The sequence below is a fragment of the Bubalus bubalis genome, chromosome 12 (genome assembly GCF_019923935.1).
Source record: "Bubalus bubalis isolate 160015118507 breed Murrah chromosome 12, NDDB_SH_1, whole genome shotgun sequence".
In the NCBI taxonomy this organism is placed as follows: domain Eukaryota; kingdom Metazoa; phylum Chordata; class Mammalia; order Artiodactyla; family Bovidae; genus Bubalus; species Bubalus bubalis.
The window spans coordinates 48,625,128-48,642,324 of record NC_059168.1 but is presented as its reverse complement, the minus strand read 5'-3'; the positions used below and the strand labels follow the sequence as shown (position 1 = coordinate 48,642,324).

The window sequence follows — 17,197 nt, the reverse complement described above, 5'->3', positions numbered from 1 at the left end:
AGGGCCAACTAGCTTGACCTTCCCACTCCCCTCCCCAGAATCTCCAGTAGGATGGCACTGAGGACCAAGGGTCTGGGAAGTCACTCTCTGCCCCCTGCCAATAACGGCAGGCACCTGCAAAGCTCTCACTTTGCACCAGGCTGCTCTGAACGCTTTGTACATACAGGGTCAGTTAACCTTCACAACAGTCCTGGTGATACAACTGTTACTTCCATTTTACAGACGAGGAAAGGGAAGCACACGGAGGTTCAGTGACTTGCCCAGTGTTACTCAGTTTGTAAGTGGCACAGCCGGCCAGGAAATCTGCCTCTAGGAGCTATTCTGCCTCTGTTATTAATAGTAATAATAACCAAAGCTTCCATTGGACTGGTCCCTCCCATGTGCCTGGGGCTTAATTTCTCACAGCCACGCTGTGATTTAGGCGTTGATGTTCTCCGAATTTCTCATTTCATAGATGAGTAAATCTGGGCTTAACGGGCAGCCTGGGGTGAGGTGACTTCAGACTCTCACAGATGCTGCGTCGAAATCCGAAGCTTCCACTCTGATGGGCCTCTTTAAACTCGCTGCGTGACCGTGGGAAAAGCCCATTCCTTTTTGGAGCCTCAGTTTCCCTATAGCTTAGGCTTTCTGCTCCTGGTTCCCCTTTGCTCCAGCGAGTGACCCAGCGAATGGGACTGCGGTGCAGGGGGTCCTGAGGGTCCTGGGCAACCCCAGAGCCTTCCTCCTCCTCTCAGCCCCCAATGACCTCACCCTCTTCCAGGAGAAGTCGCCGTACAGTTTCTTTCTCGCCTGGCAAGCTGGGGTAGGGTTGGGGGGAGGGCTGGACGTGGAGGTGCTGGGTGCGGAAGGTCGCCGAGAGAAGGCCTAGCTCCGATTTGGGGAAGGGCCCAAGGGCCCAGAAGCCATGTGCTCGGGAGCAGACTGTCCTGCGGGAAAAGAGAAGCGCCCGGGACTCGAGGAGGGGGCGGGGAGGGAGAATCGGAGGAGGCAGGTTCTGGGCAGAAGGGCTGGGGGTGGGGGGAGGCAGAGAGGACGCGGACAAAGGAGGCGGCCGGCAGCCCAGCTGTTTTGAAAAATGCTTCCTGTTTCTTTAAAGGCGCTCGCGGCTCGGGCGGCCGGGGCTGGGGAGGCGGCGGCGCTGACTGATCTGGGGAACCGGGCTTCTGTGTAAACTGAGGCTAAACAAACACAGATGGAGCGCAGCGGGCGTTCTCCAGAAACGCTGGCACGGCGGCAGCGACTTCAGATGACACTCTGAGCGCTCCGGGAACGGACAGCCCGGCGGCGCAGCTGCCCCGGGGCGAGGGGGAGAAAGGGAGGGAGGGAGGGAGCGAGCGAGCGAGCAGGGGGAGAGCTGGCGACTCCGAGGCGCTGAGCGCGGCGGCCGCCCGGGCAGAGCGAGCGCGGCGGGCGCGCTTCCCGGGCAGCCCCACGCCCCTGCCTCGCGCGTTACCCGCGCCATGAAGCACATCCCGGTTCTCCAGGACGGGCCCTGGAAGACCGTGTGCGTGAAGGAGCTGAACGGCCTCAAGAAGCTCAAGAGGAAAGGCAAGGAGCCGGCCCGGCGCGCGAACGGCTATAAAACTTTCCGATTGGACTTGGAAGCGCCCGAGCACGGCGCCACCGCCACCAACGGGCTGCGGGACAGAACCCAGCGGCTGCAGCCAGTCCCGACCCCGGTGCCAGCCCGGGTGGCGCCGGCCGTTCCCTCAGGTGGGGGCGCAGACACGGCCGGGGAGCGCGGGGGCGCCCGGGCGCCGGAGGTCTTGGACCCGCGGAAACGCGGCTTCGCCCTGGGCGCAGTGGGGCCGGGACTCCCCACGCCGCCTCCGCCGCCGCCGCCTCCTGCGCCCCAGGGCCAGGTACCTGGGGGTCCCGAGACACAGCCTTTCCGGGAGCCGGGCCTGCGTCCCCGCATCTTGCTGTGCGCACCGCCAGCACGCCCCACGCCGTCTGCGCCCCCGGCGCCCCCAGAGCCCCCGGTGCGCCCCGCGCCCCCCACGCGCCCTGGGGAAAGTTCTTACTCGTCAATTTCACACGTAATTTACAATAACCACCCGGATTCCTCCGCGTCGCCTAGGAAACGGCCGGGCGAAGCCACCGCCGCCTCCTCGGAGATCAAAGCCCTGCAGCAGACCCGGAGGCTCCTGGCGAACGCCAGGGAGCGGACGCGAGTGCACACCATCAGCGCAGCCTTCGAGGCGCTCAGGAAGCAGGTACCGGCTCCCAGCCACACACCCTCACTGCGCTTGGGGATGGCTGCGGGAGTGGGTGGGCAAGAGGCTGGGTGGGCAAGTGGTGGGGTGGGCGGGGTGGGGTGACTTTAAGGAGGATGAGGGTGTGGATAAAAGGGCAAGTAATCCCTGCCAGGTCGGTCCCAGCGCCGAGACAGGTATGGGACCGCCTGGGGCAGCGACCTTTGCCACACTTTGGTATGGGTCTTAGTTTGCAAAGTGGGGATGAAGGTTAGAGATCTCTGGCCCTCTTTACTGCCACTTCTATCCCCTTTGGGGTGACCCTGTCTGCGAGTCTGACTTCAGCCCTCATAGTTCACTTTTATGGCAGCGAATATTTGTCTCCCGGAGTCCCTTGGGCGCAGTGAGGAGTGGAGAGGGGAAATGTGGGAATCTGTCTCCGGTGGATAAGGGCGAAGACCCTTACCCTTCTGGCAGACCCGGAATGCTGCTGAGGGGTGGTCCTGGTTTTGCCAGAATATAAGTGTTCCGCCTTCCGGGGGAGCCTGTCGACCCCTTCTCAGCCCCCGCCTCCCAGCAGGGTTGTCCCTGCCCTCAGGTTGCTTACACACTCTGCACCCCCCCTCCCCCACTCGGTGTCCTTAAGGACCCTGGCTATAACACTTCCCCAGGAATTGGCTGGAGAGAGTCTTTCCTGGAGATTCCCCTTACTGCTGACCTTCAGCGCACATGGAAGAGGCAGGTCTGCTGAGCAGGAACTGGTTGATAGGGGATCTTCAGAAACTAGTTCTGGAGTGGGTTAGGGGCTTCTTAGTTTAGGGCAGGTGGCAGCTGTCCTCACCAGACACTGTCTTCTTGGGGGGATGGGGAGGAATAGTTGTCCAAGAATTCACTGTAGTGGGGAGTGGCAGTTTTACAATTCCACTTAGACAAGATTGAGACTGCTTAGGAGTTCTAGGCTGTTCATTTTCATAGAGCAAAGAGAGATCTAAGAAGTGAGTGGTAAGTGCCCTCTGCCTTCACTCCACACAGGGCATGGGGAAGGTTGAGGGGGTGGGTGGATGTGACTGTTTTGAATGGTCAGGATTTCTGCTTGCTCTGCAGCTGACTTCCTGTGTGACTTCAGGAAAGTTACTCACCCTCTCTGGGCTTTAGCCAGTAACAAAGGATTTCAGAAAATATGATATTTTTTGATCACACTCTTTCTGCTTCCTCCTGTGAGTGGGTCGGGCAGTGCCTGTGTTCATCCCTGGGAGAGAAATTGAACTCCTGGGGAAAAGAGGCTCTATGACTTTTGAGCCAAAGTGTCTCACTTGGGAATGGGTGAGCTGATTGGTCAGTGAAGTGAAGTGGCATGGAGGGGTCAGATAGCAGTCACAGACAGTTGGGACCCTGGGCAGTGGGCCAAGTGGAAAATTCAGTCTCACCTTCAGGTAGCAGCCTGCTACCTGCCCTTCAGGATGGAAGGCTGAGATGACAAAGAGATGCCTGTCCACCTGCTCACCTTGAAGCTAAGAAAACCCCCTCAGATTGGGGAGGTCATGTGCCCAGAGCATCACAGCTGGTGAGCAGCAGGCCAGGGCTGGCACCCAGATCCTCTGACTGCCAGTTCCGGGTTCTTTTTACTCCTCCAGCTGCCTCGTTCGATGCTGAGGAAATATTCATAGTCTCTGTGTGCTCAACTGCATCTTATTTGTCCAGTGGCTTTAACTTCTTTTAGTAATAAATTCCATCTTACCTGATCTTAACATCCCTGTCAGTTGAATTAGCTTTCCACTTTAGTTCAGTTCAGTTCAGTTCAGTCGCTCAGTCGTGTCCGACTCTTGGCGACCCCATGAATCGCAGCACGCCAGGCCTCCCTGTCCATCACCAACTCCCAGAGTTCACTCAGACTCACGTCCATCGAGTCAGTGATGCCATCCAGCCATCTCATCCTCTGTCGTCCCCTTCTCCTCCTGCCCCCAGTCCCTCCCAGCATCAGAGTCTTTTCCAATGAGTCAACTCTTCGCATAAGGTGGCCAAAGTACTGGAATTTCAGCTTTAGCATCATTCCTTCCAAAGAAATCCCAGGGCTGATCTCTTTTAGAATGGACTGGCTGGATCTCCTTGCAGTCCAAGGGACTCTCAAGAGTCTTCTCCAACACCACAGTTCAAAAGCATCAATTCTTCGGCGCTCAGCCTTCTTCACAGTCCAACTCTCACGTCCATACATGACCACAGGAAAAACCATAGCCTTGACTAGATGGACCTTTGTTGGCAAAGTAAAGTCTCTGCTTTTGAATATGTTATCTAGGTTGGACATAACTTTCCTTCCAAGGAGTAAGCGACTTAATGGAATGTAAAACTGGGGCCCAGAGAAAGAAGGAAGGGTACTCTTCCCAAATCACCTAGTGGGTTAAGAAAGATGATAGAAGTTTCTAGAATGCCCGCCTGGCCAAATGCTTCTCACAGTGTTAGCTGTATCCGTGTCATGGGCCCCCCACCCGGACTTGCAGTGTCATTTATATTTGGAAGGTGGGCAGACACAAGCCTGACTCTCTGAGACAGGATTGTTAATCCTGGTTTCCTTTCACTTCTGTCCTTCTTGCGGGAAAGTTCTGTATAATAGGGACAAATTCAGGGAGAGAGTGCGTGCACACACACAGGTACACACAGCTGTGTGTATACACACAATCAGTACCTGTGCTCTTAAGTGCACGCCAAGTGCTTGGACAGAAACATCTGCTCCTGTTTGTTGCCCTCCTGGCCCAAAGCATCTGTCATTTCCCCAGAAAGGCTGCTGGTGGGCACCTGTCTGTTATCTGGGAGCAAAAGAAATTGCTAGGGCACTTCTGGTCCCCAGAGCCCAGGGCCCAGGCCACACTCACCACACCCACAGCCCCTGTCCGATGGGGAAAGTCCTGTGTCCTGGAGGCACTCCCTCCTCTGGACCTCAGTTTCCCTCCTGTAGAAGGTGTGCATGTGTATACACACACACACACCCCCACCCATGTGCGTGCCCCTGTCCAGGCAGTCTGTGCCTCTGGATTTAGACTTGATGGTGGTGGTTTAGTCACTAAGTCGTGCCCGACTGTTGCGACCCCATTGGCAGTACCCCTCCAGGCTCCTCTGTCCATGGGATTCTCCAGGCAAGAATACTGGAGTGGGTTGCCATTTCCTTCTCCAGGGAATCTTCCCAACCCAGGGATCAAACCCAGGTCTCCCACAGTGAAGGCAAATTCTTTACCAACTGAGCTACCAGGGAAGCCCTTGGATCTAGGCTCAGGCTTGACTATCTGAAATGGGCCCCTGTGAAAGACGCGAAAGGTAAGAGTCTGGTTCTGCCTGAAATGAGACCTTGGCCATTGCGGTGCTGAGGTTCGTGGTGGGATTGTGACTCTGGTTTGGAGTTCCGTTTTCCTGGGCAACTTCCTGGTACAGTGAAAAGAGTACGAGCAGGGAGCCTGGAGGCCAGCATTTGAGGCCTGTCTGGGCTGTATGCCTCTTGTGTGATCTTGGACAAGTCATTTTCTCTCTGAGCCTCAGTTAATGAAACTGGAAAATGGTGATAAAGCTTACCTCATACACAGCTTCTTTGCAAACATCGAGTGAAGAAAGGAAGGGAGGACGTAGGAGGAATGAACCTTTCTTGAACATCCACAATATCCTCAATGCTGGGCAAAGGCCTTGACAGATGTAGAAATACGAATTCTATAATCATTTTTCTTAACAATCATAGAAACTCCCGTTAATCTGTGGCAGCAATCAAAGCAACTGGGTTCAGTCACTCAGTCATGTCCGACTCTTTGTGACCCCATGAACTGTAGCATGCCAGGCTTCCCTGTCCTTTACTATCTCTGGGAGTAAAATATTAGAGCTTCAGCTTCAGCATCAGTCTTTCCAATGAATACTTAGGGTTGATTTCCTTTAGGATTGACTGGTTTGATCTCCTTGCTATCCTTTGTACTGGGTCCTGGGCTAAGCGTGTTATGTGTATTAGTTCATTTAACGAAATAGGTGTTGTTCCATCCCACTCCTGTTCCACCCGCATTTAACAGATGATGAGACTGAGGTTCAGAGAGCTTCTGTAAATTGGTGGTGGTCTCCCAGCCTTCGGCTGCTGCACCAGGCCTCATGGGTTTTGCACTGCTCATTTCCCTGACTTGCCATTCAGGCTCCAGGGTGCACGTGCCACTCTCATTGCAGAATCTGGATTCAAATCAGTCAGTGAGTCGCTCCAAGGCTCAGACTCCTAACAGCCTGGTGATTGCCCAGGAGCTGTCCACCCCCAGCACAGGGAAGCTCGACAGTCTCCTGTTTTGTCCAACCCACCATATTCTCAACCAGGCAAGGAATGGGGTAGGAGGCTGCCTGGCCATAGAAGTGCAGGTGAGGGAGAGAGAGGCCCCCTGGCAGGAGGGTGGGGGGTGGGTATGCAGGGCAGATGGTCAGGCCACATGCCACCAGCCCAGCTGCGTGGGGCCCTCCCCGCTGCCTCATGTGAACGCCATGTGTGTACAGCTGGGGCCGGCCCATGTGCGGGGCTGCTCCGGGCCAGGTGGGAGGGGGTTCAAGGGAAAGCCTGATGTTGCTGGGTGGGGGAAGGGAGGGCCCTGAACCCGTGGGCCATGGCCTTCCCTGACAGAACCTTCTGGCTCACAGGCTGTGCTTGCCCACAGGGCCTCTGGTGTGCTTGCAAGATTTCCTCTCTCCCAGAGAAGTGTTAAGCCCCTCAGCACTGGAGGAATGGCAGTCTGGCTAGGCAGAGGCCTGGATCAGCAGGGCAGAGCCCTCAGGACCTGCTGAAGTACCTCTTCATAAGTGAAAGTGTTAGTCCCTCAGTCGTGTCCGACTCTCTTCGACCCCATGGACTGTAACCTGCCAGGCTCCTCTGTCCATGGGATTCTCCAGGCAAGAGTCCTGGAGTGGGCTGCCATTCCCTTTTCCAGGGGAACCTTCCTGACCCAGGGATCGAACCCAGGTCTCCTACATTGCAGGTAGAGTCTTTACTGTCTGAGCCACCAGGGAAGGTGCCATGGTCTCCTGGGGAATCCTCCACAAGTAAACTCAGGGTGGCCCAGAAAGGGGCACGAGAATGGCGCCCCCAGGCCCGCACCTCCCTCAACCTCAGACCCCATAGGATGCCAGGGGGCCGTGGCAGCCTGTGCCCCACTCCTCAGGGAATGAGGGACAGGCCTGCTTGAGTCCAGAGGGGAGAGGAGTGACAGAAGCCTCTCTCCGGCCCCTCTCATCCAGTCACCAGTGCAGCTGCCTTTTGAACTTCTTTGCAGGGGGTGAAGTACCTTACCTGGCCCTGTGGTCACGCATATGTAGTCCCACCTTCCCACTTCACAGGTGAGGACACTTACAGAGGTGGAACTAGTGACCAGGCTTTGTCCTGTCTGGCTCTGGGCCAGGGCTCATAAAGACTTAAGCCCAGGTTTTCAGGGTTCAGCCTCATTGCTGGGAGCCAGGTTGGGATTTTGTTTAGACGGAACTTGACAAGGACCTTGAACGACTCTGTATGGAGAGACTTCACCCCAGGAAGTCAGCACTCCCTGATGTGAGACGATCAGGGAATAATCTCAAATGAATCAGGTGCTCGACTGTCGTGGACACAGTGATGCTGGAGCTCTGTGGACCTAGAAGCCCTGGTGGGCATCTGAGGATGGCTCTGAGGAGTGGGTAGGAGCTGGCACAGAGGCAAGAGGGCTTCCAGGCCTCCCCTGCATTGGCTAGTTGGTTCCTGGCTTTGCTTCTCTGTTGCCCCTCCGAAGGAAATGGCAACCCACTCCAGTATGCTTGCCTGGGAAATCGCATGGTCAGAGGAGCCTGGTGGGCTGCAGTCCATGGGGTCTCAAAGAGTCGGGCGTGATTAAGAGACTAACACTCACTTACAGCCGCAGCCCCTCCCTACATGTGCCCATGGTGATTCCATTCTGAGGCAGCAGGTGATCTCATGTCCATTTATTGGTGAGGAAACTGAGTCCCCTAAGCTTGTAGCCCTGCCTAAGGTCATGTGGATGGCCCGGAGTAGAGTTAGGTCCTCAGCATCTCAGGCCAGGATCCTTCCTGCTTTCTCCCACTTGTTGGAGCCAGAAGAGGGTCTGGTAAGTAAGTAGGATGGAATCTCTTAGAGGCATATGGGACCTTGACAAAATCCCCACATGTGCTGCTCTGAAGCTTAACAAACCTTTTATTTTTAATTTTTTGCTGTGCTGGGTCTTCGTTGCTGTGCATGGACTTTCTCTAGTTGCGGTGAGTGGGGACTACTCTCTAGTTGTGGTGCTCTGGCTTCTCATTGCAGTGGCTTCTCTTGTTGCGGAGCACAGGCTCTAAAACACAGGCTCAGTAATTGCAGCCCATGGGCTTAGTTGCCCTGAAGCACGTGGGATCTTCCTGGACCAGGGATCGAACCCTTGTTCTCTGCGTCGGCGGGTGGATTCTTAATCACTGGACCACCAGGGAAGTCCTGAAGCTTAACAGTTCTTGTGGGTTGAGCATCAGGCAGGTCCTTTTACTTTCTTGGAAGTTTTGCTGCCTCAGGAGTTGGAGCCAACTGACCCTGCTGCCTCCTTTGGCCTCTGTCCTCTGAGCAAGCTGAACGGATGACCACTGTGGGCTTTCCTGCAGGTGGTGTGGTGGCTGGGCTCTGGGCCTTATGTGGATGCTCAGAGAGGTATTCACTAAGGCGGGGGTCCCACGAAGTCCAGAACTCTCCAGCCCTTACTCAGAAGGGTGGGCTGCCCACCTCCACACCATATAGATACATCCACTTTAAAAAGCACAGACACCACTTTGCTGACAAAGGTCCATCTTGTCAAAGCTATGGTTTTTCCAGTAGTCATGTATGGATGTGAGAGTTGGACCAAAAAGAAGGCTGAGCACCAAAGAATTGATGCTTTCCAACTGTGGTGCTGGAGAAGCCTTTCGAGAGTCCCTTGGACAGCAAGGAGATCAAACCAGTCAATCCTAAAGGAAATCAACCCCGAATATTCATTGGAAAGACTGATGCTGAAGCTCCAATATTTTGGCCACATAATGGTGCAGAGCTGACTCATTGGAATAGACCTTGATGCTGGGAAAGATTGAAGGCAAGAGGAGAAGGGGGTGAAAGAGGATGAGATGGTTGGATGACATCACTGACTCGGTGGACATAAGTTTGAGCAAACTCTGGAAAATAGTGAAGGACAGGGAAGCCTGGTGTGCTGCCATCCATGGGGTTCCAAAGAGTCAGACATGACTTAGTGACTGAACAACAACAAGATACATCCACTGGAGAAGGGCATGGGAACCCACTGCAGTATTCTTGCCTTGAGAATCCTATGGACAGAGGAGCCTGGCAGGCTACAGTCCATACCGTCACAGAGAGTCGCACGTGACTAAAGCGACTTAGCACGCACAGCAGATACATCCACATCCCCAAGCAGTTGCTTCTGGCTAATTGGAAAGAGCTCAGTTAAGGTGTGAGTTCAAAACCCAGCTCATCTTTCATCAACTGAGAGATACTGGAAGTGCTTAAACTCCTGGGGCATTAAATACCTCTCACAACAGCCATCCTTTGCCTGGCCTTAGTAGATTGCAAGAAACAGCAGGGGGTGACCTGGTTCCAACAGCCATGGAGGGTACACAGATGTTATTCCCACCTTCCAGATAAGAAAACTGAGGCTCGGAGAGGTGAAGGTACCTGTTCAAAGTCACATCCTACTGTTTGGGATTCAGATCAGCTCTTTCTGCCTTACCTTGACCTCCTAGAATCAGATCTGCATTAGGCCAGGGTGCTCTGAGCTGGGTTTTTGCGGGGGCCTGGTTGCTGCATCCTGGGGCATGGGCACGAGAAGGACCTGGAATTAACCAGGTGAGCTGAGGAACACCCGCCCTGGAGAGCAGGAGGAGTCAGAGTGAGCTGCCAAAAGGGATCCTTGGTGTGCCATATACGGCCACCTCGGGCAGCAGGAGCTCAGAGAGCCTGGTGGCCATGTGCCCTCCTTGAGTGACAGACACACAAGCTTGTAGCTGCAATCAGGTCTTAGATGAGTGACCTGGGGCCCAATATGTCTCCTCTCTGTTTCCTTGTGTGCAGATGGGGTAATGGTCTTTATTTGGGGGAATGTTTCAATGGGCTAAAACTACCTATGAATAGTGACCACAGGGCCAGGTAAACAACCAGAGCTCAATAAATGGTTTTCTTGTTAGACCTGGACTTTGAGAGAAGCAGTGGGGCAGAGTGACAAATCTGGGACGAAACTGGCTAAGAACTTGGCACAGGAGCTTCTAGGTTGGCCTTGACCTCATCTGTTGCTCTGTGGTCCCACAATGACCCCGGATCCCCACGAGCAGATCCCTTCTGAGAGCCCTGCTCCCGACTGGCAGATGTGCGTACATGCTAAGTTGCTTCAGTCATGTCCAACTCCTTGCAACCCTATGGACTGGAGCCTGCCAGGCAACTCCTGGAGTGGCCCCTGGATGACAGCGCACTAGGGCCTTGTGTCACATAGCTGTGCCTGCTGTCCAGAGCCTCCACAGGCAGGCCCTCCCTTCCCGGGTGCAGAGGGGGGTGGCGCTGGGCTGCTCCTGAGACCCCTGCCGCTGTCCTAGGACCCCCAGGACACTTTTTGTCCCACGGACCTTGTTTATTTGTTCAGGCTGATAAGCAGGATTCTCTGGGCTCTGGTTGAGAACAGGCAAAGTGCATTGTTCTGCAGGCTCTTTTTCAGATGGATTTGGTGGCGTGGTCAGAGCTTGGGGGTGGGGGGCAATGTACGGGAGTTGGGGGAGTTGGCAGTCCCTCTGTCTCCTCCCTGCCCCTCCCTGGGTTTCCTAGCCTGGTAAGGGGCGAGTCCTTGGCTGCTGGAGGATGTTGAAAGGTGACCGCAAACCTTGCCTGGACCCTGGGCTGTGGTCTCAGGACCCCGGGGCGGGGTGGGGGGGGCAGGTAAGGGATGAGCAGATGCTACTTCCTGGCTCCAGATCTCCTGCTTCTCACCCTCTCTGGAGCGCTTCTTAGGACACGCTGTGCCACACCCATGGATATAATGCCCCTGACGGGCAGTGTAGCGCATGCGCCATCTCCTTTAGCCCTTCCCACCCTGTGCGGCCAGGCCTGTTAGTGATATAACGAGGACACCCAGGCTCAGAATGATCATGTCTCTTGCCTGGGGTTTGGGGCTAGACCAGGAGTTAGCCCAGGTGACCAAAGCATGTACAAGCTTCACCTCCACACCAAACACCTAAATCTTCGTCCTCAGAGAGAGAACAGTTTTGGAGAATTCCCTGGTGGTCCAGTGGTTAGGACTCTGAGCTTGTACTGCCAAGAGCATGGGTTTGATCTCTGGTTGGGGAACTAAGTTCCCTTAAGCCCTCCTCACAAAAAAAACAGAGAGAAGAGAGCATTCATTTGTTCATTGAGTCCCTCATTCGACAAATCCTTTGGAGGCCAGTGATGGGCAGGATCTGTGTTAGGCTCTGCATACAGACTTTCCCCTGACAGCTCACAAGGGGACTGACCATTAAATGAGTCACAGTCATTAGGGGTTAAGAACAGATGGGGGTGATTAGAGCACCATCAAGGGCAGGCACCCATAGCCTCTGGTGTAGGACTGGGGGCCAGGTCAGGGAAAGCAACTCTCTCTTTTAAAAAATTAATTAATTAGGTTGTGTCAGGTCTTAGTTTCGTCCTGCAGGATCTTTTGTTGTGGTGCGTGGACTCTCTAGCTGCGGCATGAGGGCTCACTCGCTCCAAGGCAAGAGGGATCTTCATTCCCCAACCAGGGATCAAACCCATGTCCCCTGCATCACAAGGTGAATTCTTAACCACTGGATCACCAGGGAAGTCCCTGAAGCAGCTCTCTTGTTTATGCTGTCTTGATCACAGCACTGTTGACATTGGGGCCAGGTCATTCTTTGTTGTGGCCGCATTGTAGGATCCTGAGTACTGTAGAACATTTAACAGCATGCCTGGTCTCTACCCACTAGTGGTGATCAAGAGTGTCTGCAGGGCTTCCCTGGTGGCTCAGTAGTAAAGAATCCACCTGCTGATGCTGGATACACAGGTTTGATCCCTGGTCCAAGATGATTCCACATGCCGTTGGAGCCACTAAGCCCGAGTGCCACAACTACGGAGCCTGTGCTCTAGAGCCCGGGAGCTGTAATTACTGAGCCCACATGCTGCAACTAATGAACCCCGTGTGCCCTAGAGCCCATGCTCCTCAGCAAGAGAAGCCACCGCAATGAGAAGCCCGTGCACAGCAACTAGAGTAGCCCCTGCTCACCGCATCTAGAGAAAAAGCCCAGGCAGCAATGAAGACCCAGCACAGCCAAAAATAGATAAACAAAACTAAAAAACATCTGTAGACATTGCCAACTGCTGCTGAGGGATGATATTATCGAGAACCACTGGTCCAGAACAGTGCCTCATGTGTGTGTTGAGTGATCCTGCCATGGGGGCCCCACTCACTGTGCGATAAGGGTTAGTCAGTACCAGGTATCAGTGTTGGGGATGGATGTTGCATATAGCTCCCGAGAGCCATAGGGAGGAGGACGCCACAGCCTTGGTTGCTGGGTATGCACAATTAGCCATTTAGGTGAACGACGCATCAGAGCAGCTCTATCGGTTAGCGCGTGTCTAACTGACAGGTGGACTTTGTAGTGATGTCTCCACTTTACGGGGTCTTCCCGCATGCCACTAGTGGTAAAGAACCTGCCTGCCAATGCAGGAGATGAAAGAGACTCAGTATCGAGCCCTGGGTTGGGAAGATCCCTTGGAGGAGGGCATGGCAACTCACTCCAGCATTGCCTGGAGAATCGTATGGATGGAGGAGCCTGGTGGGCTACAGTCCATGAGGTCAAAAAGAGTTTGACATGACTGAAACAACTTAGCATGCACGCTCCATGTTTCAACACAGATCTGTGCTGCAGTCCATGTAGCTTTTTGCTCAAGCAGTGGAAACACGGGTGGATGATGTTAGAGACTCCATCTCTTCACCTGATACAAATCGCTGTGCCATTTGTGACTGTCCACTGGCCACCTGATGTGAAGAGCTGACTCACTGGAAAGGACCTTCATGCTCGGAAAGACTGAGAGCAGGAGGAGAAGGGGAGACAGAGGATGAGATGGTTGAATGGCATCACCAACTCAAAGGACATGAGTTCGAGCAAACTCCCAGAGATAGTGAAGGACAGGGAAGCCTAGCACGCTGCAGTCCATGAGGTCGAAAGAGTCAGACACGACTGAACTGAGTGACTGAACAAGTCAGTGATGAATGTCAAGGATGTCAAGTCTGGTTGGAGCTGTACTTATTAGGCACCTGTTGTATGCCCAGCAGCTTCCCAGGTCCTGAGGTCAGAAAGAAAAAGAGAAAAGCATAATCCAATCATGTGTGGGCCTCCCAGCTGAGCATTGTCACTTTCCTCTGATCTGTTCTGAGAGTCTGAGTGCTTAGCTCTGCTTTGATGTTAAAGCATCACTCTTTTTAAAAATTAATTAGTTAATTTTTGGCTGTCCTAGGTCTTTGTTGCTGTGCGCTGGCTTTCTCTAGTTGCAGCGAGCAGGGGCTACTCTCTAGTTGCAGTACATGGGCTTCTCATTGCGGTGGCTTCTCTTGTTGCAGAGCACAGACTCTCGGCACTCAGGCTTCAGTGGTTGCGGCTCACCGGCCCTAGAGCTGAGGCTCAGTAGTTGCGGTTCACGGGCTTATTTGCTCCATGGCATGTGGGATCTTCCCTGACCAAAGATCAAACCCACGTTCCCTGCTTTGGTGGGTGGATTCTTAGCCACTGCACCACCACCGAGGTCCATAACCTCAGTCTTGAGTGTAAGTCCTATGACGGTAGAATCCAGTTATTGTTTGTTGTCAGACCCCAAGTGTCCAGCAAGACAGGTGTCACGAATGAGAGAACAGACTCAGAGCAAAAAACATCTGTCCAAGATTCCTTCTCAGGGAACACAGGGGATGGAGCTCTGTCCCAGGGGGAAGTGCACTGTGCTCCGTGATTACTGACATTCGGGCAAGAGCCAAGCCTGGCTTTCCTCCTGTACAGCCTGGGAACGTGGATGCCCCCCAGGGGTTGTGTGTGGGTGTAAACAGCAGGTGATTAGAACAGGGAATAATATCCGGGTGAAGAGATCAGACAAACCACCTCTGCCGCCCGACCGTTCCCTCCCCAGCAGCGGCATGAATGGCCCCACACCTTCCTGGCCAAGGTGCCCCCTGGGCTGGTTCTCAGCAGAGACCGGGCCGCCCCTGCTGACGCCTTCTCCCCCACCAGGTGCCGTGTTACTCGTACGGGCAGAAGCTGTCCAAGCTGGCCATCCTGAGGATCGCCTGCAACTACATCCTGTCCCTGGCGCGGCTGGCCGACCTCGACTACAGCGCCGACCACAGCAACCTCAGCTTCTCCGAGTGCGTGCAGCGTTGCACCCGCACCCTGCAGGCCGAGGGCCGCGCCAAGAAGCGCAAGGTACGCGCCAGCTATGCGGGCAGCAGCCTCTGGGGAGGATGGGGAGGTAGCGACCGGAATCCAGGGCGCCTCTTACTTGCATCCAGAGGCTTCCAAAGGGACCAGTGAGACCAGCCTCTTGGAGGCTTGCTGGGGTTCACGTCAGTTTCAGGGCTCCTCAGGCCCCTGGGATTGTGTGTGACTCTATTCCTGGGGCTTCCCAGGTGGTGCTGGTGGTAAAGAACCCACCTACCAATGCAGGAGATGTGAGAGACATGGGTTTGATCCCTGGGTTGAGAAGATCCCCTGGAGGAGGGCATGGCAACCCACTCCAGTATTCTTGCCTGGAGAATCCCAAGAACAGAAGAGGCTGGTGGGCTACAGTCCATGGGGTGGCAGAGTCAGGCACAACTGAGCAACTTAGCACACAGCACACTGGTAATGGGGCTCCTGGGTACCAGGGACAGTCCCCTTGGGCCTGTGTTTGCTCATCACTTAAATGAGGACAGCTTATCTCTGGAGCTCTTTCTGGTCTTACGCGTTCTGGGGCTGAGTTCACCACTCAGCCCCTGATTAACATCATATTAGGGGGAGAGCTCATGGGCTGGTAACTGCCCAAGAGAGCCCTTTGGTATGTTTTGGGACTATGACTTGGCCTGTGGCTTTTCTGAGGCTGTGCATTAAGGCAAATCATGTTCAATCATTGATTCATTCTGAAGAGATTCATAGAGCCGCAGCTGTTTGCTGAACCTGCTGGGCAGGAGTATAAAAATGATAAACATGTGGTCCTAGCACCTCCACAGCTCACAGGATGCTCAGAGACCCTCTTGCATCTGGATAAGGCAGGAGAGTATAGACAGGAGGCCCCGGAGGCCTTTGCTGGGATATTGTAAGGCCAGGCAGAGGAGGGACAGGGTGCCTTTCCTGCCCAAAGGAGTTAGAAAGATCACCTTTGTGTAAGTGGTGTTTGAGCTGGGACCAGCAGGACAACCAGGAGGTCACTGAGCAGATGAAGCAGGAACAGCCTTGGAAACAGAGGGAACAGTGTGTACAAAGCCTAATGTGTTTGGAGAAATATGGGCAGGAGGAAAGGTGTTGGTCACAGCTTTGCTTCCCAGGTGGCTTGGTTTCCAGCATTTCCAGTTGAGGGTCATTGCCAGGAATGCAGAGCAGGGCTTATGATGCAGCCCTCTGGATCTCTGTACACACGAAGCTATAGGGAAAGAGACAGGCTGGGACCCAGTCCGTACCCATAAGGGTGGAGGTGGTTAGAGATGCCTGACTCCCCTGGGCATGCAGGGATGCGGAGAGCGGCAGGGTTGGGGGCAGGTGACTCTGTCATCCTCCATCTGTTCCTTCCTTCCACCTCCTCCTTCCTTCCTGGCCTGCCCTCTCCTCATCCCTGAGCCCCAACCCCCCTTTCAAGGAGGCCCTTCTCTGGGTTCTCCAGGCCTTCCAAAGGCCCCTTCAAGAGGCTTCCAGGCAGAGAGACCCTTGTGGACTCTCCTGCCCACAGCAGGGAGGAGCCCAGCACATCCCCACCACCAGCCACTGCTGTGTTAATGGCACACTGCAATCCTGGGAGTGATTTAATGTGGACCAATTAGGTGAAATCTTCATCTAGTGGGTGAGAAAGGAAGTACCACTGGCTGCTCGCAGGGCGGCTTTCCTCTGGAAAGTGACACGGATAAATTAAGGGCGTGATTGATGGCTCCATGCAGCACTCTGTGACAAAGGAGGGTTGTAAACTCTGGGTGAACTTCCCCTGGCATTTGGGCGGTCGGAGGTGTGGATGGGCATGGTGGGCAGGCCCCATTTCCCCCGTTTATGCCCCTCGTCCCCACCCCCACCCCAAGTCCTCCCCTCACCCACCAAAGGCCAGAGTGCTGCCCCCCCTTCCCTGTTCTGTGGAGCAGAGTGTCCTGGGCTGGGGAAGAGGAGAGACGCTTGGAAGGTGAGAGGAGAAGAAAGGGGAGTGGGGTGATGATGGCCAGCAGAGATGAGTTTTTGGCTTCCCCTGAAATCAGCCCAAATCTAAGACACCTTAGAGCCCGTCTGGTCCAGCCTTCGCATTGTCCAGATGGGGAAACAGGTGTTAGATGGTGGGTTAGAGCATCAAACAGGCTTCTCTAGTGGCTTAGACAGTAAAAGAATCTGCTTGCAATGCAGGAGACCCGTATTCAATCCCTGGTTGGGAAGATCCCCCAGAGAAGGAAATGGCAACCCACTCCAGTATTCTTGCCTAGAGAATCCTATGGACAGAGAAGCCTGGCAGGTTACTGTCCATGGGGTTGCAAAGAGTCAGACATCACTGAGTGACTAACACTTCACTTTTAAGAGCATAAAACAGCCCTGAGTTTAAGGCCTGGTTCACCACCTACTAGCTGTGTCATTTTGGACCCATTTTTTAACTGCTTCTTGCCTCAGTTTTCTCCTCAGTCAATGGGGATGTGGAAACATCGGTGATTTCCAAGGCTGTTTGCAGTCTGATTTCCAAGTAGAGATCCTGCCTCACCTCTGAAGGGTAAGGGGCCCCTGGCATCCTGTAGCCCCTCCTGCCAGTGGGGTGTCCTGAGGCTGCCATC

At 54.4% G+C, this 17,197-nt stretch overlaps 1 protein-coding gene across 3 annotated transcripts in view; it reads left to right on the top strand.

Annotated features, from left to right (window-relative positions):
* Nucleotides 1-1,040: 1,040 nt before the first annotated feature.
* The window catches only part of ATOH8 (atonal bHLH transcription factor 8), a 42,024-nt gene continuing 25,867 nt past the window's right edge, over nt 1,041-17,197 (top strand). Inside the window, exons 1-3 of one of the 3 annotated variants that reach the window (XR_003102298.3) lie at nt 1,042-2,216; nt 14,442-14,633; nt 17,052-17,136. Coding sequence is in view for 2 of the 3 variants with exons in the window: in XM_025261182.3 (XP_025116967.2) it covers nt 1,461-2,216; nt 14,442-14,633 (948 nt within the window). In the remaining variant the exon portion in view is untranslated. Of the gene's footprint in view, nt 2,217-14,441; nt 14,634-17,051; nt 17,137-17,197 lie in introns of all 3 variants that reach the window. The other 2 variants (XM_025261182.3, XM_006045866.4) reach the window with 2 other exon arrangements.